Consider the following 26,380-nt stretch of genomic DNA (forward strand, 5'->3'; position numbering starts at 1 on the left):
ACGTCTACCCAATCTATTCCCCTCGTGATTTTGTACTCCTCCATAAGATCGCCCCTCATCCTCCTGCGTTCCAATGAATAGAGTCCCAGCCTGCCCCAACATCTCCTTCCTAAATGAACGTCCTTTAATTCTGAGGCTATTCCTCTCCTACTAGTGGAAACATCCTCTCCATTATTGTACACATGACAACAAAATAAACTGAACTGGACGCACGCACACACAAGGCACAAAGTGCTGGAGTAACTCAGCGGGTCAGGAAGCATCTGGGTGTCCTAGTGCATCAGTCACTGAAAGGAAGCATGCAGGTACAGCAGGCAGTGAAGAAAGCCAATGGCATGTTGGCCTTCATAACAAGAGGAGTTGAGTATAGGAGCAAAGAGGTCCTTCTTTAGTTGTACAGGGCCCTAGTGAGACCGCACCTGGAGTACTGTGTGCAGTTTTGGACTCCAAATTTGAGGAAGGATATTCTTGCTATTGAGGGCGTGCAGCGTAGGTTTACTAGGTTAATTCCCGGAATGGCGGGACTGTCATATGTTGAAAGAATGGAGCGACTGGGCTTGTATACACTGGAATTTAGAAGGATGAGAGGGGATCTTATCGAAACGTATAAGGTTATTAAGGGGTTGGACACGTTAGAGGCAGGAAACGTGTTCCTGATGTTGGGGGAGTCCAGAACAAGGGGCCACACACAGTTTAAGAATAAGAGGTAGGCCATTTAGAACTGAGATGAGGAAAAACTTTTTCAGTCAGAGAGTTGTGAATCTGTGGAATTCTCTGCATCAGAAGGCAGTGGAGGCCAATTCTCTGGATGCATTCAAGAGAGAGCTAGATAGAGCTCTTAAGGATAGCGGAGTCAGGGGGTATGGGGAGAAGGCAGGAACGGGGTACTGATTGAGAATGATCAGCCGAGATCACGTTGAATGGCAGTGCGTACAGGTCGAAGGGCCGAATGGCCTCCTCCTGCACCTGTTGTCTATTGTCTGTGGAGAACGTGGACAGGTACACAAAGTGCTGGAGTAACTCAGCGGGTCGGGCCAGGGGCCGTCTTAACGCATGGGCCTGATGGGCACTTGCCCGGGGCCCCACGAGCATAGGGGCCCCATGCTGATCTGTGTATGTTAAGTGACTTGCAATAAATAAATACTACTTTAAAAATGTAGGTTGAATAAGTGCTTTTTTCGCAACATTTTCGGTCACTAAGTGCTTCTCACAGCGATCTGTAAGTGCTTTTCGCAACAATGTAGCACCCTAAGTCCATCGCTAAGTGCTTTTCGGCAAGTGCTTTTCGCCGGCACGACAGGGGGGGCTGGTAGGGAAAGGGGGGTGGGGGAGAGTAACGGTAGGGGCCCCAGTACACTGGTTTTCCCGGGGGCCCATAATGCTGTAAAAACGGCCCTGGGTCGGGCAACATCTCTGGAGAGAAGGAATGGGTGATGTTTTGGGTTGGAACATCTGAGGAAGGGTTGAGACCCTTCTTCAGACTGAGAGGCTGTCAGTGGATAGGAGATAGACAAAGACCTCACGGGGGGGTGGAAGTTCTGAGAAATTTTGAGAAGAACTTGGACAGGTACAAAGTGCTGGAGTAACTCAGCGGGGTCGGGCAGCATCTCTGGGGAGAACGTGGACAGGTACAAAGTGCTGGAGTAACTCAGCGGGGTCGGGCAGCATCTCTGGGGAGAACGTGGACAGGTACAAAGTGCTGGAGTAACTCAGCGGGGTCGGGCAGCATCTCTGGGGAGAACGTGGACAGGTACAAAGTGCTGGAGTAACTCAGCGAGTCGGGCAGCATCTCTGGGGAGAACGTGGACAGGTACAAAGTGCTGGAGTAACTCAGCGAGTCGGGCAGCATCTAGGAGAGAGGGAATGGGTGACGTTTCGGGTCGAGGCCTTTCTTCAGACTGAGAGGCTGTCAGTGGATAGGAGATAGACATACACATCACGGGGGGGGAATGGAAGTACTGAGAAGTACTGAGAAGGCTTCTACTTACGCTGTGGGCCCGGTAGTTTCCTCCCAATAGCTGCGTATTCTGTTTGTAACATGGGGACTGTTTTGAAAGACACACCACAACAAATTGGTGCACAGTCTGGCGATAGTTCATGGCAAAGCCGTCCGTTAATGAACCCGTGAGATTAATTTTGGTGGTGCCACACGCGATTAGTCAATTTAGTAAAAGCGTTTCCAGACTGGGAGGGGAGGGGAGGGGAAGGGGTTAATTCTAGAAGCTTGGGGTGGGGGGGGTGGGGGTTAAGAGGACGCTGGGGGAGAGTGGGGGGGGGGGGGGGAAGGGGAAGGGGAGCAAAGATTTAGGAAGCGTTTGAGCAACACTCAGGGTTAATGGTTACTCACTGTTCCCACGAGGTGACATTTTGCAATCACCATTCGACGATCCTGATTTTAACCTGAGTAGATATCAGACAACAGGTGGGCTTATAGGACAGGTGGAAACAAAGCGGTCCAGGTGTCGGCCATTCGGCCCTTCGAGCTCACTAGGGTCGCGCCTGACCATCCACAATCACTTTCCCCCTGCAAACGCAGGAGATGCAACAGCTGTCCCTTTACCTCCTCCCCCTCCTCCCCTCTCGACTCCATCCAAGGAACCAAACAGTCCTTCCAGGTGAGGCAGAGGTTCACCTGCACCTCCTCCAACCTCACAGACAATAGACAATACACAATAGGTGCAGGAGGAGGCCATTCGGCCCTTCGAGCCTGTACGCACCGCCATTCAATGTGATCACGGCTGATCATTCTCAATCAGTACCCCGTTCCTGACTTCTCCCCGTACCCCCTGACTCCGCTATCCTTAAGAGCTCTATCTAGCTCTCTCTTGAATGCATTCAGAGAATCGGCCTCCACTACCTTCTGAGGCAGAGAATTCCACAGATTCACAACTCTCTGGGTGAAAAAGTCTCTCCTCATCTCAGTCCTAACGGGATCGTAACGGGATCTGGGTGTCCCAGTGCATCAGTCACTGAAAGGAAGCATGCAGGTACAGCAGGCAGTGAAGAAAGCCAATGGAATGTTGGCCTTCATAACAAGAGGAGTTGAGTATAGGAGCAAAGAGGTCCTTCTGCAGTTGTACAGGGCCCTAGTGAGACCGCACCTGGAGTACTGTGTACAGTTTTGGTCTCCTAGTTTGAGTTTAGGAGGAAAGAGGTCCTTCTGCAGTTGTACAGGGCCCTGGTGAGACCGCACCTGGAGTACTGTGTGCAGTTTTGGTCTCCAAATTTGAGGAAGGATATTCTTGCTATTGAGGGCGTGCAGCGTAGGTTCACCAGGTTAATGCCCGGAATGGCGGGACTGTCGTACGTTGAAAGACTGGAGCGACTAAGCTTGTATACAGTGGAATTTAGAAGGATGAGAGGGGATCTTATCGAAACGTATAAGATTATTAAGGGGTTGGACACGTTAGAGGCAGGAAACATGTTCCCAATGTTGGGGGAGTCCAGATCCAGGGGCCACAGTTTAAGAATAAGGGGTAGGCCATTTAGTGTGTGTGTACGGAACTAAACTGGTATGTGTGTGTGTGTGTCCTAGCCTGCCCAACTTTGTTCACCCGATCTATTCCCTTGATGATTTTGTACGCCTCTACAAGATCGCCCCTCATCCTCCTGCGCTCCAAGGAGTAGAGTCCCAGCCTGCCCCGACCTCCCTCCCTGTAGCTCAGGCCTCTCGACTTCCTGCCAACGTCCTCCCTAAATCTTCTCTACAACGCTTAGACAGGCACTGCAGAGTTGCCAGAGACCCGGGTTCCATCCCGACCGCGGGCGCTGTCTGTGCGGAGTTTGTTTGTGCGTACGTTCTCTCCCCGTGACCTGCGTGGGTATCTGTGAGGGGTGTGTGTGTGTGTGTTCTCTGTGCGTGTGTGTGTGTGCGTGTGTCTCTGTGTGGGTGTGTGAGTGTGTGTGTGTGTGTGTGTGTGTGTGTGTCTCTGTGTGTGTGTGTCTGTGTGTGTGTGTGTGTGTGTGTGTGTGTGTGTGTCTCTCTCTCTCTCTCTCTCTCTCTGTCTCTGTGTGTGTGTCTGTGTGTGTGTGTCTGTGTGTCTGTGTGTGTGTGTGTCTGTGTGTGTGTGTGTGTGTGTGTGTGTGTGTGTGAATGTGTGTGTGTGTGTGTGTGTGTGTGTGTGTGTGTGTGTGTGTGTGTGTGTGTGTGTGTGTGCGTGGGCTGGTCAGCACGGACTTGGTGGGCCGAAGGGCCTGTTTTCATGCTGTAACTGATGTATTCACTGGAGATTAGAAGGATGAGAGGGGATCTTATAGAGACGTGTAAAATTATAAAAGGACTGGACAAGCTAGATGCAGGAAACATGTTCCCAATGTTGGGCGAGTCCAGAACCAGGGGCCACACAGTCTAAGAATAAAGGGGAGGCCGTTTAAAACTGAGGTGAGGAGAAACGTTTCCAGTTGTGAATGTGTGGGATTCTCTGCCACAGAGGGCAGTGGAGGCCAATTCACTGGATGGGTTGGAGAGAGAGTTAGATAGAGCTCTTGGGGCTAGTGGAATCAAGGGATATGGGTAGAAGGCAGCCACGGGTTACTGATTGTGGACGATTAGCCGCGATCACAATGAATGGCGGTGCATACAGTCTCGAAGGGCCGAATGGCCTTCTCCTGCACCTTTTTTCTATGTAACTCAATAGACAATAGACTAATTCAGAGGAAATACTGAGGAGATTGCCAAAGAAATGACTGAGGAGAGGGGAAGAGAAGTTAAATAATGATTTAGCTGACAGATAAACTTCCTCACAGATATTGCGTGAGTTTAAGGCCACCACAGAGTTTGTAGTTCCTGATGTAAAAGGAACAAAGTCACGCTCCAATGGGCCAAAACAAGGTTTAAGATCCAGCTGTATAAAAGTCTGGTCAGCCCGCATTTGGAGTAGAGTTTGTGTGTGCAGTTTGTTTTGGGTCCCTTTCAGAATGGGACAGGCAGTGACTAGTGGGGTACCGCAAGGCTCGGTGCTGGGACCGCAGCTATTTACAATATACATTAATGACTTGGATGAAGGGATTAAAAGTACCATTAGCAAAATTTACAGATGACACAAAGCTGGGTGGTAGTGTGAACTGTGTGAGGAAGATGCTATGAGGTTGCAGGGTGACTTGGACTGGTTGTGTGAGTGGGCGGATTCATGGCAGATGCAGTTTAATGTGGACAAGTGTGAGGTTATCCACTTTGGTGGCAAGAATAGGAAGGCAGAGTATTATCTGAACGGTGTCAAGTTAGGAAAAGGGGACGTACAACGAGATCTGGGTGTCCTAGTGCATCAGTCACTGAAAGGAAGCGTGCAGGTACAGCAGGCAGTGAAGAAAGCCAATGACATGTTGGCCTTCATAACAAGAGGAGTTGAGTATAGGAGCAAAGAGGTCCTTCTGTAGTTGTACAGGGCCCTAGTGAGACCGCACCTGGAGTACTGTGTGCAGTTTTGGTCTCCAAATTTGAGGAAGGATATTTTTGCTATTGAGGTCGTGCAGCGTAGGTTTACTAGGTTAATTCCTGGAATGCCGGGACTGTCGTATGTTGAAAGACTGGAGCGACTAGGCTTGTATACACTGGAATTTAGAAGGATGAGAGGAGATCTTATCGAAACATATAAGATTATTAAGGGGTTGGACACGTTAGAGGCAGGAAACATGTTCCCAATGTCGGGGGAGTCCAGAACAAAAGGCCACAGTTTAAGAATAAGGGGTAGGCCATTTAGAACGGAGATGAGGAAAAACTTTTTCAGTCAGAGAGTTGTGAATCTGTGGAATTCTCTGCCTCAGAAGGCTGTGGAGGCCAATTCTCTGAATGCATTCAACAGAGAGCTAGATAGAGCTCTTAAGGATAGCGGAGTCAGGGGGTATGGGGAGAAGGCAGGAACGGGGTACTGATTGAGAATGATCAGCCATGATCACATTGAATGGCGGTGCGTACAGGCTCGAAGGGCCGAATGGCCTGCTCCTGCACCTATTGTCTATTGTCTGACCCGCTGATGTTACTCCAGCACTTTGTACCTGTCCACGTTCTCCACAGAGATGCTGCCCGACCCGCTGAGTTACTCCAGCACTTTGTACCTGTCCACGTTCTCCACAGAGATGCTGCCCGACCCGCTGAGTTACTCCAGCTTTTTGTGTCTACCTTCTGTGAGATTGCTGTTCCTCTAAACAAACCGACCTCAGTTGAGTAACACGACCTCAGGTTGAAGAAATCACACTTCCTCTGACTAATCTTGGGTTGGGCTTCCAGTTAATTGGACCTAACACCACTGGCAGTAAACTGCTTCTCCTGCTTCTCAATCCACCCTCTGTGAGAAAAAGCTGCCCTTCAGGTTCCTATTAAATCTTTCCCCGTCACCTTAAACCGAAGTCCTCTGGTTCCTGATTCCCCTAAATTTTGTTCCCTTTAGAGACACACAGCGCGGAAACACAATCCCTTCCCCACCGAGTCCGTCCGTGCCGACCAGCGACACACACACACACACACACACACACACACACACACACACACACACACACACACACACACACACACACACACACACACACACACACACACACACACACACACACACACACACACACACACACACACACACACACACACACACACACACACACACACACACACACACACACACACACACACACACACACGCACACACACACACTAACACTATCCCCCCCACACACACACACACACACACACACACACACACACACACACACACACACACACACACACACACACACACACACACACACACACACACACACACACGCACACACACACACTAACACTATCCCCCCCACACACACACACACACACACACACACACACACACACACACACTAACACTATCCCCCCCACACACACACACACACACACACACACACACACACACACACACACTAACACTATCCCCCCCACACACACACACACACACACACACACACACACACACACACACACACACACACACACACACACACACACACACTAACACTATCCCCCCCCACACACACACACACACTAACACTAATACTATCACACACACACACACACACACACACACACACACACACACACACACACACACACACACACACACACACACACACACTAACACTAATACTATCACACACACACACACACACACACACACACACACACACTAACACTAACACTATCCCACACACACACACACACACTAACACTAATACTATCACACACACACACACACACACACACACACACACACACACACACCCACACACACACACACACACACACTAACACTATCCCCCACACACACACAATATCCCACACACACACACTAACACTAACACTAACACTATCCCACACACACTAACACTAACGCTAACACTATCCCACACACACTAACACTAACACTAACACTAACACTAACACTAACACTAACACTAACACTAACACTATCCCACACACACACACACACACGGGGGACAATTTTACATTTATACCAAAGCCAAAATTAACCTACAAACCCGCATGTCTTTGGAGTGTGGGAGGAAACCGAAGATCTCAATAGACAATAGACAATAGATGCAGGAGGAGGCCATTCGGCCCATCAGGCCAGCACCACCATTCAATGTGATCATGGCTGATCATTCTCAATCAGTACCCCGTTCCTGCCTTCTCCCCATACCCCCTGTCTCCGCTATCCTTAAGAGCTCTATCTAGCTCTCTCTTGAATGCATTCAGAGAATTGGCCTCCACTGCCTTCTGAGGCAGAGAATTCCACAGATTCACAACTCTCTGACTGAAAAAGCTTTTCCTCATCTCCGTTCTAAATGGCCGACCCCTTATTCTTAAACTGTTGTGTGTGGCCCCTGGTTCTGGACTCCCCCAACATTGGGAACATGTTTCCTGCCTCGAACGTGTCCAACCCCTTAATAATCGTATACGTTTCGATAAGATCCCCTCTCATCCTTCTAAATTCAAGGAATCTCGGAGAAAACTCAAGTAGGTCACGGGGCGAGAACGTACAAACAAACTCGGTACAGACAGCGCCCGTAGTCGGGATGGAACCCGGGTCTCTGGCGCTGTGAGGCAGTAGCTTTATTGCCACCACAGTCTAGATGCAGTTCCCCCCAATGATCTCCTACACAAACGGCTTCGCAGGCCAAGACAATGGATACTCTTTAAGGTGGGGACTCTCGATCAGTGCGGGTGTCAGGGGTTGTGGGGAGAAGGCAGGGGAATGGGGTTGAGAGGGAGAGATAGACCAGCCGCGATTGAATGGCGGAGTTGACCCGATGGGCCGAATGGCAGCACTGTCGTATGTTGAAAGACTGGAGCAAAGAGGTCCTTCTGCAATTGTACAGGGCCCTGGTGAGACCGCACCTGGAGTGCTGTGTGCAGTTGTACAGGGCCCTAGTGAGACCACACCCGGAGTATTGTGTGCAGTTTTGGTCTCCTAGTTTGAGTATAGGAGCAAAGAGGTCTTTCTGCAGTTGTACAGGGCCCTGGTGAGACCGCACCTGGAGTACTGTGTGCTGTTTTGGTCTCCTGGTTTGAGTTTAGGAGCAAAGAGGTCCTTCTGCAGTTGTACAGGGCCTTAGTGAGACCTCACCCGGAGTACTGTGTGCAGTTGTACAGGACCCTAGTGAGACCGCACCTGGAGTATTGTGTGCAGTTTTGGTCTCCAAACTTGAGGAAGGATATTCTTGCTATTGAGGGTGTGCAGCGTAGGTTTACTAGGTGAATTCCCGGGATGGCGGGACTGTCGTACGTTGAAAGACTGGAGCAAAGAGGTCCTTCTGCAGTTGTACAGGGCCCTGGTGAGACCGCACCTGGAGTACTGTGTGCAGGTTTGGTCTCCAAATTTGAGGAAGAACATTCTTGCCATTGAGGCAGTGTAGCATAGGTTCACCAGGTTAATCCCCGGGATGGCGGGACTGTCATACGAGGAAAGATTGGAAAGACTGGGCTTGTATACACTTGAATTTAGAAGGATGGGGGGGATCTTATTGAAACATATAAGATTATTAAGGTGTTGGACATGTTAGAGGCAGGAAACATGTTCCCGATGTTGGGGGAGTCCAGAACCAGGGGTCACACACAGTTTAAGAATAAGGGGTCGGCCATTTAGAACGGAGACGAGGAAAAACCATTTTCAGTCAGAGAGTTGTGAATCTGTGGAATTCTCTGCCTCAGAAGGCAGTGGAGGCCAATTCTCTGAATGCATTCAAGAGAGAGCTGGATAGAGCTCTTAAGGATAGCGGAGTCAGGGGGGTATGGGGAGAAGGCAGGAACGGGGTACTGATTGAGAATGATCAGCCGTGATCACATTGAATGGCGGTGCGTACAGGCTCGAAGGGCCGAATGGCCTCCTCCTGCACCTATTGTCTATTGAATGGCGGTGCTGGCTGGAAGGGCAGAATGGCCTCGTCCTGCACCTATTGTCTATTGAATGGTGGTGCCGGCTGGAAGGGCAGAATGGCCTCCTCCTGCATCTGTAGTCTATTGTCTATTGTCTATTGAATGACGGTGCGTACAGGCTGGAAGGGCAGAATGGCCTCCTCCTGCACCCGTTGTCTATCATTGAATGGCCTAATTGTGCTCCTCGAAACTTAAGAGCCTCTACAAGATCGCCCCTCATCCTCCTGCGCTCCAGGGAGTAGAGTCCCAGCCTGCCCCCAACCCCTCCCCTGTAGCTCAGGCCCCTCGAGTCCTGGCAACACCCTCGCGAACCTTCTCTGCGCACCTTTTCCTACCGTCAGGTGAAGGCATGAACGGAAAGTCCCGAGGACGGTGTGGAAAACTGAACACAGAACTCCAAATCTGGTTCCACCTGCTCTACTAGTTTCTTGTTTATACATGCATCCGTCCAATTTTATTGTAGATTTTATCGTCCCTGCCTCCTCTGCCAGCTGCACACTCCGTCCTCTGTGTGAGAAAACTTCTCCTCTCAAGTTCCCTTGAACTCTTTCCCCTCTCAACTTAAACCTACGCCCTCTCGTACTTGATTCCCCCTCGTTTCGATAAGATCTCCTCTCATCTTTCTAAAAAAAATATTTCTGCTACTTCTAAATTCCAGTGTATACAAGCCCAGTCGCTCCAGTCTTTCAACATATGACAGTCCCGCCATTCCAGGAATTAACCCAGTGAACCTACGCTGCACGCCCTCAATAGCAAGAATATACTTCCTCAAATTTGGAGACCAAAACTGCACACAGTACTCCAGGTGCGGTCTCACCAGGGCCCTGTACAACTGCAGAAGGACCTCTTTGCTCCAATCTTTCAACAGGTCGGGCAGCACCTCTGGAGAACGTGGACAGGTGACGTTTCAGGTCATAAGGAATAGGAGTAGAATTAGGCCATTCGGCCCATCGAGTCTATTCTGCCATTCAATCACGGCTGATCAACCTCTCCCTCCCAACCCCGTTCCTGCCTTCTCCCCATACCCCCCTGGCTCCACTATCCTTAAGAGCTCTATCTAGCTCTCTCTTGAATGCATTCAGAGAATTGGCCTCCACTGCCTTCTGAGGCAGAGAATTCCACAGATTCACAACTCTCTGGTTGGAAAAGTTTTTGCCTCATCTCCGTTCTAAATGGCCGACACCTTTTACTTAATCTATCTCTTGTGGAGGGAGAGAGGGAGGAGAGGGAAGTGGGGAGGGGGGAGGGAGAGGGAGGGGAAGGAGGAGAGTGGGGGAGGAGAGGGTGATGTACCAATGCAGGAGAGGTTTGGGCCCAATGGGTCCACGTTGGTCTCGTTCACCTTCATAATTTTTACACACCTCCTGTGCTCCAAGGAATAGAATCCTATCTCGTTGACTCTGTACACATCTTATAGACAACAGACGATAGACAATAGGTGCAGGAGGAGGCCATTCGGCCCTTCGAGCCTGTACGCTCTGCCATTCAATGTGATCACGGCTGATCATTCTCAATCAGTACCCCGTTCCTGCCTTCTCCCCATACCCCCTGACTCCGCTATCCTTAAGAGCTCTATCTAGCTCTCTGTTGAATGCATTCAGAGAATTGGCCTCCACTGCCTTCTGAGGCAGAGAATTCCACAGATTCACAACTCTCTGACTGAAAAAGTTTTTCCTCATCTCCGTTCTAAATGGCCTACCCCTTATTCTTAAACTGTGGCCTTTTGTTCTGGACTCCCCCGACATTGGGAACATGTTTCCTGCCTCTAACGTGTCCAACCCCTTAATAATCTTATATGTTTCGATAAGACCCCCTCTCACCCTTCTAAATTCCAGTGTATACAAGCCTAGTCGCTCCAGTCTTTCAACATACGACAGTCCCGCCATTCCAGGAATTAACCTAGTAAACCTACGCTGCACGCCCTCAATAGCAAAAATATCCTTCCTCAAATTTGGAGACCAAAACTGCACACAGTACTCCAGGTGCGGTCTCACTAGGGCCCTGTACAACTACAGAAGGACCTCTTTGCTCCTATACTCAACTCCTCTTGTTATGAAGGCCAACATGTCATTGGCTTTCTTCACTGCCTGCTGTACCTGCACGCTTCCTTTCAGTGACTGATGCATTAGGACACCCAGATCTCGTTGTACGTCCCCTTTTCCTAACTTGACACCGTTCAGATAATACTCTGCCTTCCTATTCTTGCCACAGAGGGCAGTGGAGGCCGATTCACTGGATGGATTTAAGAGAGAGTTGGATAGAGCTCCAGGGGCTAGTGGAATCAAGGGAGATGGGGAGAAGGCAGGCACGGGTTACTGATTGTGGACGGTCAGCCGCGATCACGACGAATGGCGGCGCGTACAGGCTCGGAGGGCCGAATGGCCTCCTCCTGCACCCGTTGCCTGTGTTTCTGTGTGACCAACACAGAGACTAAAGTTGGACAGAAGATGTCGACTACACAGATGGTGACAAACGTTAATGGGACATTTCCAACACAGGTCAACCACTGAGTTATTTATTTGCAATAGATTGGCTCTCGGTACTTGATAAGTCAAAGGCAGATGGAGATTGATGACAAGGGAAGTGAGTTAGTTACCTGTTCATTTTTGCCCGAACAAGGCAGACTATTCCACCTGTGATGCCCGCAACCACCACAATGACTGCAATGACAATCCCAACGATCGCCCCGGTGGGCAGAGACGCGTCTGAAACACAAGACGTGTAGTCCATGAGTCAACGACTCGAGAAACGAGCTCAAGTCCAAAGAACACTCTGAACATCAATACAGTAGAGGCGGGGAGAGACGGAGGGGAGATAGAGACAGAGAGAGAGAGAGATGGGGGGGAGAGAGATGGGGGAGAGAGGGGAGAGAGATGGGGGGAGAGAAATGGGGGAGAGAGAGACGGGGGGGAGAGACGGGAGAGAGATAGATGGGGAGAGAGAGAGAGATGGGGGGAGAGAGAGATGGGGGGAGAGAGAGATGGGGAGAGAGAGATGGGGGAGAGAGTGATGGGGGAGAGAGAGATGGGGAGAGAGATGGGGGAGAGAGAGATGGGGAGAGAGAGATGGGGGAGAGAGAGATGGGGGAGAGAGAGATGGGGGGGAGAGAGATGGGGGGAGAGAAATGGGGAGATAGAGATGAGGGAGCGAGAGATAGAAACATAGAAACATAGAAAATAGGTGCAGGAGAAGGCCATTCGACCCGTCGAGCCTGCACCGCCATTCAATATGATCATGGCTGATCAATATGATCATGGCTGATCAATATGATCATGGCTGATGGGGGAGAGAGAGATGGGGAGAGAAAGATGGGGGAGAGAGAGATGGGGGAGAGAGAGATGGGGGGAGATGGGGGGGGGGGAGAGAGGGGGAGAGATGGGGGAGAGAGATGGGGAGAGAGATAGATGGGGAGAGAGAGATGGGGGGACAGAGACGGAGGGAGAGAGACAAGGAGATAGAGACAGAGAGAGAGGGAGACAGAGAGAGAGAGGGAGAGGGAGAGGGAGGCAGAGAGAGAGAGGGAAGGGGAGAGAGAGAGAGAGGAAGGGAGAGAATTTCACTCACCTTGTACAATGACCTCTGCGGTGAGACTGTTGTTCGTCCGGAGCTCGGCATTACTGACGTGGCAGGTATAAATCCCACTGTGCTCCTTATTCGCTGAGGAGATGGTCAATTTTGGACCTTTGGGAAACCCCACAGTACCTTTAGACCAAACGTACGTGGGGATGGGCTCCGACTGGGCAGAACAGGTCAAGGTTCGATCTTCCCCAACCTCTATATTCACTGGACTGCGCGGCGTGATTTTCATGTTGTCCGGTCCAACTGCAAACAGAAACGTCCACGTTCAATATAATAGACAACAGGTGCAAGAGGAGGCCATTCCCTCTGCTCTACAACACTTCTCATGGTCCTACCAACCACTCCGAGATCCCTCTGCTCTACAACACTCCCCAGAACCTGACCATTAAGTCCTAGATCCCTCTGCTCTACAACACTCCCCATGGTCCGATCATTCACTCCTAGATCCCTCTGCTCTACAACACTCCCCTGAACCTGACCATTAAGTCCTAGATCCCTCTGCTCTACAACACTCCCCAGAACCTTACCATCCCACTCCGAGATCCCTCTGCTCTACAACACTCTCAATTGACCTACCAACCACTCCTAGATCCCTCTGCTCTACAACACTCCACATTGTCCGACCATTAACTCCTAGATCCCTCTGCTCTACAACACTCCCCAGTCCTACCAACCCACTCCGAGATCCCTCTGCTCTACAACACTCCCCTGAACCTTACCATCCCACTCCAAGATCCCTCTGCTCTACAACACTCCCCTGAACCTGACCATTAACTCCGAGATCCCTCTGCTCTACAACACTCTCCATTGACCTTACCATTCCACTCCTAGATCCCTCTGCTCTACAACACTCCCCATGGCACTACTAACCACTCCTAGAACCCACTGCTCTACAACACTTCCCAAAGTCCTACCATTCACTCCTAGATACCTCTGCTCTACAACAATCCCCATGGTTCGACCATTCACTCCGAGATCCTTCTGCTCTACAACACTTCCCAGAACCTTATCATTCCACTCCAAAATCCCTCTGCTCTACAACACTTCCCAGAGTCCTACCATTCATTCCTAGATCCCTCTGCTCTACAACACTCCCCGGAACCTGACCATTAAGTCCTAGATCCCTCTGCTCTACAACGCTCCCCAGAACCTTACCATCCCACTCCGAGATCCCTCTGCTCTACAACACTCCCCAGAGTCCTACCATTCATCCCTAGATCCCTCTGCTCTACAACATTCCCCAGAACCCTACCATTCTCTCCTCCAAGATTCCACTGCTCTACAACACTCCCCTGAGCCCTGTGTCTGTCCTGCCCTTGTTTGATGTTCCAAAACGCAACACCTCACACTTCTCTGTATTCATTTAACACCTACGTAGAGGAGATGTGCCGTCACCGATATTACTAATACTAAATGTAAACTAAGGTCTTGGACTGACTGAAGAAGTCTATCCCCTACTCCCACTTCTTCCTGTCCAAGTTCTCCAGAGATGCTGCCTGACCTGCTGAGTTACTCCAGCACTTTGCACCTGTCCACGTTCTCGACAGAGATGCTGCCTGACCCGCTGAGTTACTCCAGCACTTTGTACCTGTCCACGTTTTCCACAGAGATGCTGCCTGACCCGCTGAGTTACTCCAGCATTTTGTGATACCTTCGATTTCTACCAGCATCTGCAGTTATTTTCCTACACCACTCAGTCTGAAGAAGGGTCTCGACCCGAAACGTCACCCATTCCTTCTCTCCAGAGAAGGTAACACAAAATTCTGGATTATATCAGCAGGTCAGTCGGAAGAAGAGTCTCGACCCAAAACGTCACCCATTCCTTCTGTTCAGAGATGCTGCCCGACCCGCTGAGTTACTCCAGCACTTTGTGATACCTTCGAATTGTACCTGCATCTGCAGTTATTTTCCTACACTGCTCGGCCTGACTCTGTACTTACAGTGAACCTGCAGGGTGGTCTCAGCACTGCCCCTGTTGAGTCCATTGCTCACGATGCACTTGTAGGTCCCGGCATCGGACCTGTTCACTGGGTCGATGAGCAGGGTGTCTCTGGAGATATTTATCCTGTCGTTCTGCTGGACGGGCTTGTCGTTCAGTAACCATTCCCACCTCAGGTGAGTTCCATTGGAGCTACAGGTCAACAGGACCGAGTGTTGGTTTTCCACCGCCGCGGAACGGTTGGAATGTAGTTGAACATTCGACACTGGTTCTGAATGAATGAAAGAATGAATGAATTAGTTTAGTGGTCAACTACGAGCGTACACAAGGAATGTGCCTTGGGGCTCCGCTCACCAACGACAACACAGACACACAGTTAACAACTGAGAATAAAGCATAACCAACTCAAAACAACAAGGATAAAACATTACAGTCTAAACAAATATCTGGGCATTAAAATATCTAAAAACCCCCAAGACCCTTTTTAAAAATTAACTTTACCGAAAGGTCGAACAAGCTAAAGGAGAACATAGAGAAATGGAGAACGTTGCCCTTTTCCTTGACCCAAACAGTCTTTCCAGGTGAGACAAAGGTTGACCCAAACAGTCTTTCCAGGTGAGACAAAGGTTGACCCAAACAGTCTTTCCAGGTGAGACAGAGGTTCACCTGCGCCTCCTCCAACCTCATCTATTGCATCCGCTGCTCCAAATGTCAACTTATTTACATCGGCGAAACCAAGCGCAGGCTCGGCGATCGCTTCGCTCAACACCTGCGCTCGGTCCGCGTTGACCAAACTGATCTCCCGGTGGCCGAACACTTCAACTCCCCCTTCCACTCCCAGTCTGACCTTTCTGTCATGGGCCTCCTCCAGTGCCATAGTGAGGCCCAACGGAAATTGGAGGAACAGCACCTCATATTTCGCCTGGGCAGCTTGCAGCCCAGTGGTATGAACATCGACTTCTCCAACTTTAGATAGTTCCTCTGTCCCTCCCTTCCCCTTCTCCTTCCCAGATCTCCCTCTATCTTCCTGTCTCCATCTATATCCTTCCTTTGTCCCGCCCCCCTGACATCAGTCTGAAGAAGGGTCTTGACCCGAAACGTCACCCATTCCTTCTCTCCCGAGATGCTGCCTGACCTGCTGAGTTACTCCAGCATTTTGTGAATAAATTGCCTATTTCCTTGATTGGCCGCGTGAACGCAGTAAAGATGGTCCCTGCCGAGATTTCTGTATTTACATAGAAACATAGAAACATAGAAAATAGGTGCAGGAGTAGGCCATTCGGCCCTTCGAGCCTGCACCGCCATTCAATATGATCATGACTGATCATCCAACTCAATATCCCGTACCTGCCTTCTCTCCATACCCCCTGATCCCTTTAGCCACAAGGGCCACATCTAACTCCCTCTTAAATAGAGCCAACGAACTGGCCTCAACTACCTTCTGTGGCAGAGAATTCCACAGATTCACCACTCTGTGTGAAAAAAAACTTTCTCATCTCAGTCCTAAAAGACTTCCCCCTTATCCTTAAACTGTGACCCCTTGTTCTGGACTTCCCCAACACCTGTTGTCTATTGTCTGTTGTCAACGAAACTAAGGAGCTGATTGTGGACTTTAGAAGGGCTCAACATCCAAGGACGTACGTACATGCCACTGGAGTTAAATGGTATCACTGTGGATAGTGTGAGCAGCTTTAAATACCTGGGAGTCCACATCACAGAGGACCTGACATGGACAACACACATTGCCGCACTGGTGGGCAAGGCAAGGCAGCACCTTTACCATCTCAGACGGCTGAGGAAATTCAGAGTCTCTCTGAGGATCCTTCAGTGCTTCTACTCTGGGGCTGGAGAAGGCATCTTGTCCAGGAAACATCTCAATCTGGATTGGGAACAGGACAGGAAGGCTCTGCGGAGAGCTGAACGCACTATGGGAACTACACTCGCCCCCCTGTAGGACCTATACATAAGGAGGTGCAGATCCAGAGCCAGCGACATTATGGGGGACCCCTACCTCCCCATAAAAGGACTGTTCAAGCCGCTACGGTCAGGGAAACACCTCCACTGTCAAAACAGGGAGGATGAGACGGAGTTTCTTCCCACAGGCCATCAGGGCTGTTAACTCTTATAATTCCAGGGGCTAAATTTTCTTTTCTGTATTAATTTTAATTTATATGGTGTAATTGTAATTTTTTATTTTTTGCACAATCCGCTGGCATTGCAACTTTCATTTCACTGCACATCGTGTAAGACTTGACTAGACCAGACTAGACCAGGCTAGACCAGACCAGACCTGACAAGACTAGACTTCACTAGACTAGACTAGACTTGACTAGACTTGACAAGGCTTGACTAGACTTGACAAGACAAGACTTAACTTGACTTGACTTGACTTGACTTGACTTGACTTGACTTGACTTGACTTGACCAGACCAGACCAGACCAGACCAGACTTGTCTTGACTTGACTGGACCAGACCAGACCAGACCAGACCAGACCAGACCAGACCAGACCAGACCAGACCAGACCAGACCCTACCAGACCAGACCAGACTTGACTTGACAAGACTTGACAAGACTTGACGTGACCAGACCAGACCAGACCAGACCAGACCTGACCAGACCTGACAAGACCTGACCAGACCTGACCAGACCAGACCAGACCAGACCAGACCAGACCAGACCAGACCAGACCAGACCAGACCAGACCAGACCAGACCAGACCAGACCAGACAAGACCTAACCAGACCTGACCAGACCAGACCTGACCAGACCACACCAGATCAGACCAGACCAGACCAGACCAGACCAGACAAGACCTAACCAGACCAGACCAGACCAGACCAGACCAGACTAGACTAGACTAGACTAGACTAGACCACACCACACCACACCACACCACACCTGACAAGACCTGACAAGACCTGACAAGACCTGACAAGACTTGACAAGACTTGACTAGACTTGACTTGACTTGACTTGCGAACGATCCATTGCAGCCTCCGGATGTGGTGCTTGGTGTCTGAGCCAAACCAGACCATGATGGAGAAGGTGAGGACCTACTCTACGATGGCAGTATAGAATTGGACCACCATCGCCTGTGGCAGATTATGTTTCTTCAGTTGCCGTCGGAGGTCCATCCACTGTTGGGCCTGTTTGACCGTGGATTCGATGCTGGCCTCCTCATTTAAGGTTCTCTGGAGATGATGGTTCCAAGGAACTTAAATGACTCCACAGATGTGACTGTGGTGTCGTTGGAGGGGAGGGGGCGGAGGGGAGGGGAGGGGAGGGGAGGGGAGGGGATGGGAGGGGAGGGGGAGCTCTTCGAAAGTCTTCGAAAGTGAAGGGGAATAAAGATTTAACAAGCATGCTAGACCAAGTGGACCCATTGGGACCAAACATCTCATGCATTGAAACATCTACACACTGAAACTCTCCGTTTGTTTGTTTGTTTGTTCCTGAACCACAGCCAGAACGGTACACGAGAGCGCGACAATTTTCGGCCCACCTTACTCACCGTCGTCCCGTGTTTGTTTGTTTGTTTGTTCCTGAACTACAGCCAGAACGGTACACGACAGCGCGACAATTCAAAGCCCACCTTACTCACCGTCGTCCATTTGGTGCTAATGGAAGAAGTTTCATTGAAATCTGTGTTATATTTGTAAAGTTATTCACATTTTAAAGTTTAAATCTATCTCCGAGGGAGGGAGAGGAGAGCGGGGGAGAGATGGGGTGAAGAGAGGGGGTGAAGAGAGGGGGGGAAGAGAGGGGGGGAGGGGGGGGCAGAGGTGGGGGGAGAGAGAGAGGGAGGGAGGGAGGGAGGGAGGGAGGGAGGGAGGGAGGGAGGGAGGGAGGGAGGGAGGGAGGGAGGGAGGGAGGGAGGGAGGGAGGGAGGGAGGGAGGGAGGGAGGGAGGGAGGGAGGGAGGGACTATGCAATAATGGCATTCCAGAGGCATTTGGATAGGGAGAGGGTTATGTTGGAGGTATGTGTCACATGCGGGTAGATAAGAGATGGGGAGGGCGCAATATAGAAACATAGAAACATAGAAAATAGGTGCAGGAGTAGGCCATTCGGCCCTTCGAGCCTGTACGCACCGCCATTCAATATGATCATGGCTGATCATCCAGCTCAGTAGCCTGTACTTGCCTTCTCTCCATACCCCCTGATCCCTTTAGCAAAAAGGGCCACATCTAACTCCCTCTTAAATATAGCCAATGAACTGTCCTCAACTACCTTCTGTGGCAGAGAATTCCACAGACTCACCACTCTCTGTGTGAAGAAATGTTTTCTCATCTCGGTCCTAAAAGATTTCCCCTTTATCCTTAAGCTGTGACCCCTGGTTCTGGACTCCCCCAACATCGGGAACAATCTTCCCACATCTAGCCTCTCCAACCTCTTACGAATTTTATATGTTTCTATAAGATCCCCCCTCAGTCTTCTAAATTCCAGCGAGTACAAGCCCAGTCTATCCAGTCTTTCCTCATATGCAAGTCCCGCCATCCCAAGGATATTGAGGGCCAAAGGTCCTGTTTTCGTGCTGCATTAATCTTTCTTCCCTGTTCTTATCTAATCTATCTTTGGCTCTGAATAATTTTCTCTGGTAGCGTGTTTAGATGTTTATCACCTAAGGGTGATTATTAAAATTCTCTTGTTCCTCTCCACAGCTAGACTCATAGGGTGATACAGTGTGGAAACAGGCCCAACATGCCTCATCTACACTAGTCCCACCTGCCCACACTGACCAACATGCCCCATCTACACTAGTCCCACCTTTGCCCACACCGGCCAACATGCCCCATCTACACTAGTCCCACCTACCCACACCGACCAACATGCTCCATCTACACTAGTCCCAACCACCCACACCGGCCAACATGCCCCATCTACACTAGTCCCACCTTTGCCCACACCGGCCAACATGCCCCATCTACACTAGTCCCACCCACCCACACCGGCTAACATGCCCCATCTACACTAGTCCCACCCACCCACACCGGCTAACATGCCCCATCTACACTAGTCCCACCTTTGCCCACACCGGCCAACATGCCCCATCTCCACTAGTCCCACCTACCCACACCGACCAACATGCCCCATCTACTCTAGTCCCACCCACCCACACCGACCAACATGCCCCATCTACACTAGTCCCACCCACCCCCCCCACCCACACCGGCCAACATGCCCCATCTACACTAGTCCCACCTGCCTGCGTTTGGCCCATATCCCTCCAAACCCGTCCTATTCATGTACCTGTCCAACTGTTCCTTAAACGATGGGATAGTCCCTGCCTCAACTACCTCCTCCGGCAGCTCGTTCCATACACCCACCACCCTCTGTGTGGAAAAGTTAACCCTCGGATTCCCATGAAATGTTTTCCCCTTCAGCTTGAACCCGTGTCCTCTGGCCCTCGATTCCCCTACTCTGTGCGTCTACCCGATCTATTCCTCTTGTGATTTTGTACACCTCTGTAAGATCGCCCCTCATCCTCCTGCGCTCCAAGGAGTAGAGACCCCAGCCTGCCCCAACCTCCCCCTGTAGCTCGGGCCCTTCGGGTCCTGGCAACATCCTCGTGAATCTTTTCTGAGCCCTTTCAAGCTTGGCAAGGTTCCTCAAATCTACTTCCTGGGGCTTGTGACTCACATTGAGACGTGTAATGAATACCTGTTCAAATGGAATTTCCCGCCCAGGTACTTTCCAAATACCTTGGGAGTTTACCTGGGCAGTAATCTGGACTGGTCCAGGAACGCTGAGGCCCTATACAAGAAGAGACAGAGCTGCCTGTACTTTAATAGACAATAGGTGCAGGAGGAGGCCATTCGGCCCTACGAGCCTGTACGCACCGCCATTCAATGTGATCACGGCTGATCATTCTCAATCAGTACCCCGTTCCTGCCTTCTCCCCATACCCCCTGACTCCGCTATCCTTAAGAGCTCTATCTAGCTCTCTCTTGAATATATTCAGAGAATTGGCCTCCACTGCCTTCTGAGGCAGAGAATTCCACAGATTCACAACTCTCTGACTGAAAAAGTTTTTCCTCATCTCCGTTCTAAATGGCCGACCCCTTATTCTTAAACTGTGTGTGGCCCCTGGTTCTGGACTCCCCCAACATTGGGAACATGTTTCCTGCCTCTAACGCGTCCAACCCCTTAATAATCTTATATGGTCTCGATAAGATCCCCTCTCATCCTTCTAAATTCCAGCGTATACAAGCCCAGTCGCTCCAGTCTTTCAAAGAGGTCCTTCTGCAGTTGTACAGGGCCCTGGTGAGACCACATCCGGAGCATTGTGTACAGTTTTGGTCTCCTAGTTTGAGGAAGGACATCCTTGTAATTGAGGCAGTGCAGCGTAAGTTCACGAGGTTAATCCCCGGGATGGCGGGACTGTCATATGAGGAAAGATTGAAAAGACTGGGCTTGTATTCACTGGAGTTTAGAAGGATGAGAGGGGGATCTTATAGAGACGTGTAAAATTATAAAAGGACTGGATAAGCTAGATGCAGGAAACATGTTCCCAATGTTGTGGGAGTCCAGAACCAGGGGCCATACAGTCTTAGAATAAAGGGGAGGCCATTTAAAACTGAGGTGAGAAGGAACTTTTTCACCCAGAGAGTTGTGAATGTGTGAGATTCTCTGCCACAGAGGGCATCCCTTGGATGAAGGGATTAAAAGTACCATTAGCAAATTTGCAGATGATACAAAGCTGGATGGCAGTGTGAACTGTGAGGAAGATGCTATGAGGTTGCAGGGTGACTTGGACAGGTTGTGTGAGTGGGCGGATGCATGGCAGATGCAGTTTAATGTGGATAAGTGTGAGGTTATCCACTTTGGTGGTAAGAATAGGAAGGCAGAGTATTATCTGAATGCTGTCAAGTTAGGAAAAGGGGACATACAACGAGATCTGGGTGTCCTAGTGCATCAGTCACTGAAAGGAAGCATGCAGGTACAGCAGGTAGTGAAGAAAGCCAATGAAATGTTGGCCTTCATAACAAGAGTAGTTGAGTATAGGAGCAAAGAGGTCCTTCTGCAGTTGTACAGGGCCCTAGTGAGACCTCACCTGGAGTACTGTGTGCAGTTTTGGTCTCCAAATTTGAGGAAGGATATTCTTGCTATTGAGGGCGTGCAGCGTAGGTTTACTAGGTTAATCCCTGAAATGGCGGGACTGTCATATGTTGAAAGACTGGAGCGACTAAGCTTGTATACACTGGAATTTAGAAGGATGAGAGGAGATCTTATCGAAGCGTATAAGATTATTAAGGGGTTGGACACGTTCGAGGCAAGAAACATGTTCCCAATGTTGGGGGAGTCCAGAACAAGGGGCCACAGTTTAAGAATAAGGTGTCGGCCATTTAGAACTGAGGTGAGGAAAAACTTTTTCAGTCAGAGAGTTGTGAATCTGTGGAATTCTCTGCCTCAGAAGGCAGTGGAGGCCAATTCTCTGAATGCATTCAAGAGAGAACTAGATAGAGCTCTTAAGGATAGCGGAGTCAGGGGGTATGGGGAGAGGGCAGTGGAGGCCAAATCACAGGATGGATTTAAGAGAGAGAGTTGGAAAGAGCTCTAGGGGCTAGTGGAATCAAGGGATATGGGGAGAAGGCAGGAACGGGGTACTGATTGAGAATGATCAGCCACGATCACATTGAATGGCGGTACTTACAGGCTCGAAGGGCCGAATGGCCTCCTCCTGCACCTATTGTCTATTGTCTAAGTTGGGAACAGGTTACTGATGTACAAGATGTAGCAAAGAACTGCAGATGCTGGTTCAAATCCAAGGTAGGCACAAAGTGCCGGAGTAACTCAGCGGGACTGGCAGCATCTCTGGAGAGAAGGAATGGGTTAGACAGAGCTCTAGGGGCTAGTGGAATCAAGGGATATGGGGAGAAGGCAGGCACGGGTTACTGATTGTGGTTGATCAGTCGTGACCACAATGTATGGCAATGCGTACAGGCTCGAAGGGCCGAATGGCCTCCTCCTGCACCTATTTTCTTTGTTTCTTTGTTTCTAAACTCCTCGTTCTGTCGTGGGGAGACTGGACTCCCTCCCCCCTCTTCCTAATCTTTGCTTATCCCCAATCCTTTCCCCCGACCATTTTAATTATGTTCCATGTGTCTTGTTTGTGTTTTATGACTGTTTTATGGCAGATCAATTTCCCTCCTGGGGTAAACAAAGTTCTTTCTAGTCGTGATAACAAGGCTTATCTAAACCTGTTGCAAAACCATGAGGTGAGGGCTGTGGAGATTAGATATTACTCTACTGGCTATTTATTGACAGAGGTAAAGTGCCCGGGGGAAGAAAACAGGAGACCTGTGCATCTTATCTCTCAGCCAGAGCAAACGAAGGCTCGGCCATCGTTTGGCACAACACCTTTGCTCAGTCGCTACCTGCCCAACCTCTCCCTGTAGCTCAGGCCCCTCGAGTCCCTGGCAACATCTGGAGAGGCTCCAGAGGTGGGTTACAAGAACTATCCCAGGAATGAGTGGGTTAGAAACATATTAAACTATAAAAGGACTCAAACATACAAAATTATAAAAGGACTCAGAAACATACAACATTATAAAAGGACTCAGGAACATATAAAATAACTAGAAACATATAATTATAAAAGGGACTTAGAAACATATAAAATGACTTAGAATCATATAAATTATAAAAGGACTTAGAAACATATAAAATGACTTAGAAACCTAAATTTATAAAAGGACTCAGAAACATATAACATTATAAAAGGACTCAAACATATAACATTAAGGACAGAAACATATAAAATTATAAAGGGACTTAGAAACATATAAAATGACAGAAACATATACAATTATAAAAGGACTCAGAAACATAAAATTATAAAAGGACTTAGAAACATTAAATTATAAAAGGACTCAGAAACATATAAAATGACTAGAAACATATACAATTATAAAAGGGACTTAGAAACATACAAAAAAAAATTAAAAAATGTAAAGACTATAAAAGGACTGGACAAGCTAGATGCAGGAAAAATGTTCCCAATGTTGGGCGAGTCCAGAACCAGGGGCCACACAGTCTTAGAATAAAGGGGAGGCCATTTAAAACTGAGGTGAGAAGGAACTTTTTCACCCAGAGAGTTGTGAATGTGTGGGATTCTCTGCTACAGAGGGCAGTGGAGGCCGATTCACTGGATGGATTTAAGAGAGAGTTAGATAGAGCTCTGGGGGCTAGCGGAATCAAGGGATATGGGGAGAAGGCAGGCACGGGTTACTGATTGTGGACGATCAGCCATGATCACAATGAAGGGCCGAGCAGCCTCCTCCTGCACCTATTTTCTATGTATCTATGCAACATCCTCGTAGGTCACACAAACAGTTAAGGAGGAAACACATTGCGATCTTTCACAACGAACTCTGTTATCAAAGGACACATTTCACCGCACAAGGAAGTAATTAACAAATATATATTATCAGCCTGCATGTTTCTCTATTGCACACTGATGTTCAGGTCTTATTGCATCACAACAGAGGGCTTGTAAACAAAAAACAGGGCTGTAAATGCTGAGGCTCGATAAGGCGCTGGTCAAGACGCATTTGGAGTATGACTGGACCAAGTGGACCCGTTGGGCCCAATCCTCTCCTTCATTGTTGCAGCACTCTCTCCTCTCCCACTCCCACCCCCTCCCCGCCCCTTCCCTCCACGCTATCCCCCTCAACCCCACTTATCCTCCCTCCATGGCGGTGCTGGCTCGAAGGGCCGAATGGCCTACATCTGGACCTATTGTCTAGATAGAGCTCTTAAGGATAGCGGAGTCAGGGGGTATGAAGTTAGGAAAAGGGGCCGTACAACGAGATCTGGGTGTCCTAGTGCATCAGTCACTGAAAGGAAGCATGCAGGTACAGCAGGCAGTGAAGAAAGCCAATGGCATGTTGGCCTTCATAACAAGAGGAGTTGAGTATAGGAGCAAAGAGGCACTTCTGCAGTTGTACAGGGCCCTGGTGAGACCGCACCTGGAGTACTGTGTGCATTTTTGGTCTCCTAGTTTGAGAATAGGAGCAAACAGGTCCTTCTGCAGTTGTGCAGGGCCCTAGTGAGACCGCACCTGGAGGACTGTGTGCAGTTTTGGTCTCCAAATTTGAGGAAGGATATTCTTACTATTGAGGGTGTGCAGCGTAGGTTTACTAGGTTAATTCCCGGAATGGCGGGACTGTCGTATGTTGAAAGACTGGGGCGACTAGGCTTGTATACACTGGAATTTAGAAGGACGTGAGAGGAGCTTATCGAAATGTATAAGATTATTAAAGGGTTGGACATGTTAGAGGCAGGAAACATGTTCCCAATGTTGGGGGGATCCAGAACAAGGGGCCACACACTGTTTAAGAATAAGGGGAAGGCCATTTAGAACGGAGACGAGGAAAAACTTTTTCAGTCAGAGTTGTGAATCTGTGGAATTCTCTGCCCCCCCAGAAGGCAGTGGAGGCCAATTCTCTGAATGCATTCAAGAGAGAGAGCTAGATAGAGCTCTTAAGGATAGCGGAGTCAGGGGGTATGGGGAGAAGGCAGGAACGGGGTACTGATTGAAGAATGATCAGCCATGATTACATTGAATGGTGGTGCCGGCTCGAAGGGCCGAATGGCCTCCTCCTGCACCTATTGTCTATTGTCTATTGACTCGACCTTCATGGAACCATGCACCTGTACTCCTAGATCCCTCTAATCTACAATACTCCCCAGAGGCCGACCATTCACTGTATAGGTCATGGAAAACATAGAAAATAGGTGCAGGAGGAGGCCATTCGGCACTTCGAGCCTGTACGCATTGCCATACATTGTGGTCACGGCTGATCATCCACAATCAGTAACCCGTTCCTGCCTTCTCCCCATATCCCTTGATTCCACTAGCCCCTAGAGCTCTATCTAACTCTTTCTTAAATCCATCCAGCGAATCGGCCTCCACTGCCCTCTGTGGAAGAGAACCCCACACACACAACTCTCACAGTGTACAGTTTTGGTCTCCTAATCTGAGGAAAGACATTCTAGCCTTAGAGGGAGCACAGAGAAGGTTCACCAGATTGATCCCTGTGATGGCAGGACTTTCATATGAAGAAAGACTGGATAGACTAGGCTTATACTCGCTGGAATTTAGAAGACTGAGGGGAGATCTTAGAGAAACATATACAATTCTTAAAGGGGTTGGAGAGGCTAGATTGTTCCCGATGTTGGGGAAGTCCAGAACCAGGCGTCACAGGTTATGGATAAGGGGGAAGTCTTTTAGGACCGAGATGAGAAAACATTTCTTCACACAGAGAGTGGCGAGTCTGTGGAATTCTCTGCCACAGAAGGTAGTTGAGGCCAGTTCATTGGCTATATTTAAAGAGGGAGTTAGATGTGGCCCTTGTGGCTAAAGGGATCAGGGGGTATGGAGAGAAGGCAGGTACAGGATACTGAGTTGGATGATCAGCCATGATCATATTGAATGGCGGTGCAGGCTCGAAGGGCC

The 26,380-nt window shown here is 49.5% G+C and overlaps 1 protein-coding gene across 1 annotated transcript in view; it reads right to left on the reverse strand.

Moving 5' to 3' along the window:
- The window catches only part of LOC144612207 (cell adhesion molecule CEACAM5-like), a 98,485-nt gene that overhangs the window by 35,971 nt on the left and 36,134 nt on the right, over positions 1–26,380 (reverse strand). Inside the window, exons 5-9 of the mRNA XM_078431764.1 lie at positions 14,920–15,189; positions 12,965–13,222; positions 11,997–12,105; positions 2,348–2,400; positions 1,989–2,045 (exon numbers count right to left, since the gene is read on the reverse strand). Of these exons, the coding sequence (XP_078287890.1) occupies positions 1,989–2,045; positions 2,348–2,400; positions 11,997–12,105; positions 12,965–13,222; positions 14,920–15,189 (747 nt within the window). The remainder of the gene's footprint in view (positions 1–1,988; positions 2,046–2,347; positions 2,401–11,996; positions 12,106–12,964; positions 13,223–14,919; positions 15,190–26,380) is intronic.

The sequence above is a fragment of the Rhinoraja longicauda genome, chromosome 43 (assembly GCF_053455715.1).
Source record: "Rhinoraja longicauda isolate Sanriku21f chromosome 43, sRhiLon1.1, whole genome shotgun sequence".
Lineage (NCBI taxonomy): Eukaryota > Metazoa > Chordata > Chondrichthyes > Rajiformes > Arhynchobatidae > Rhinoraja > Rhinoraja longicauda.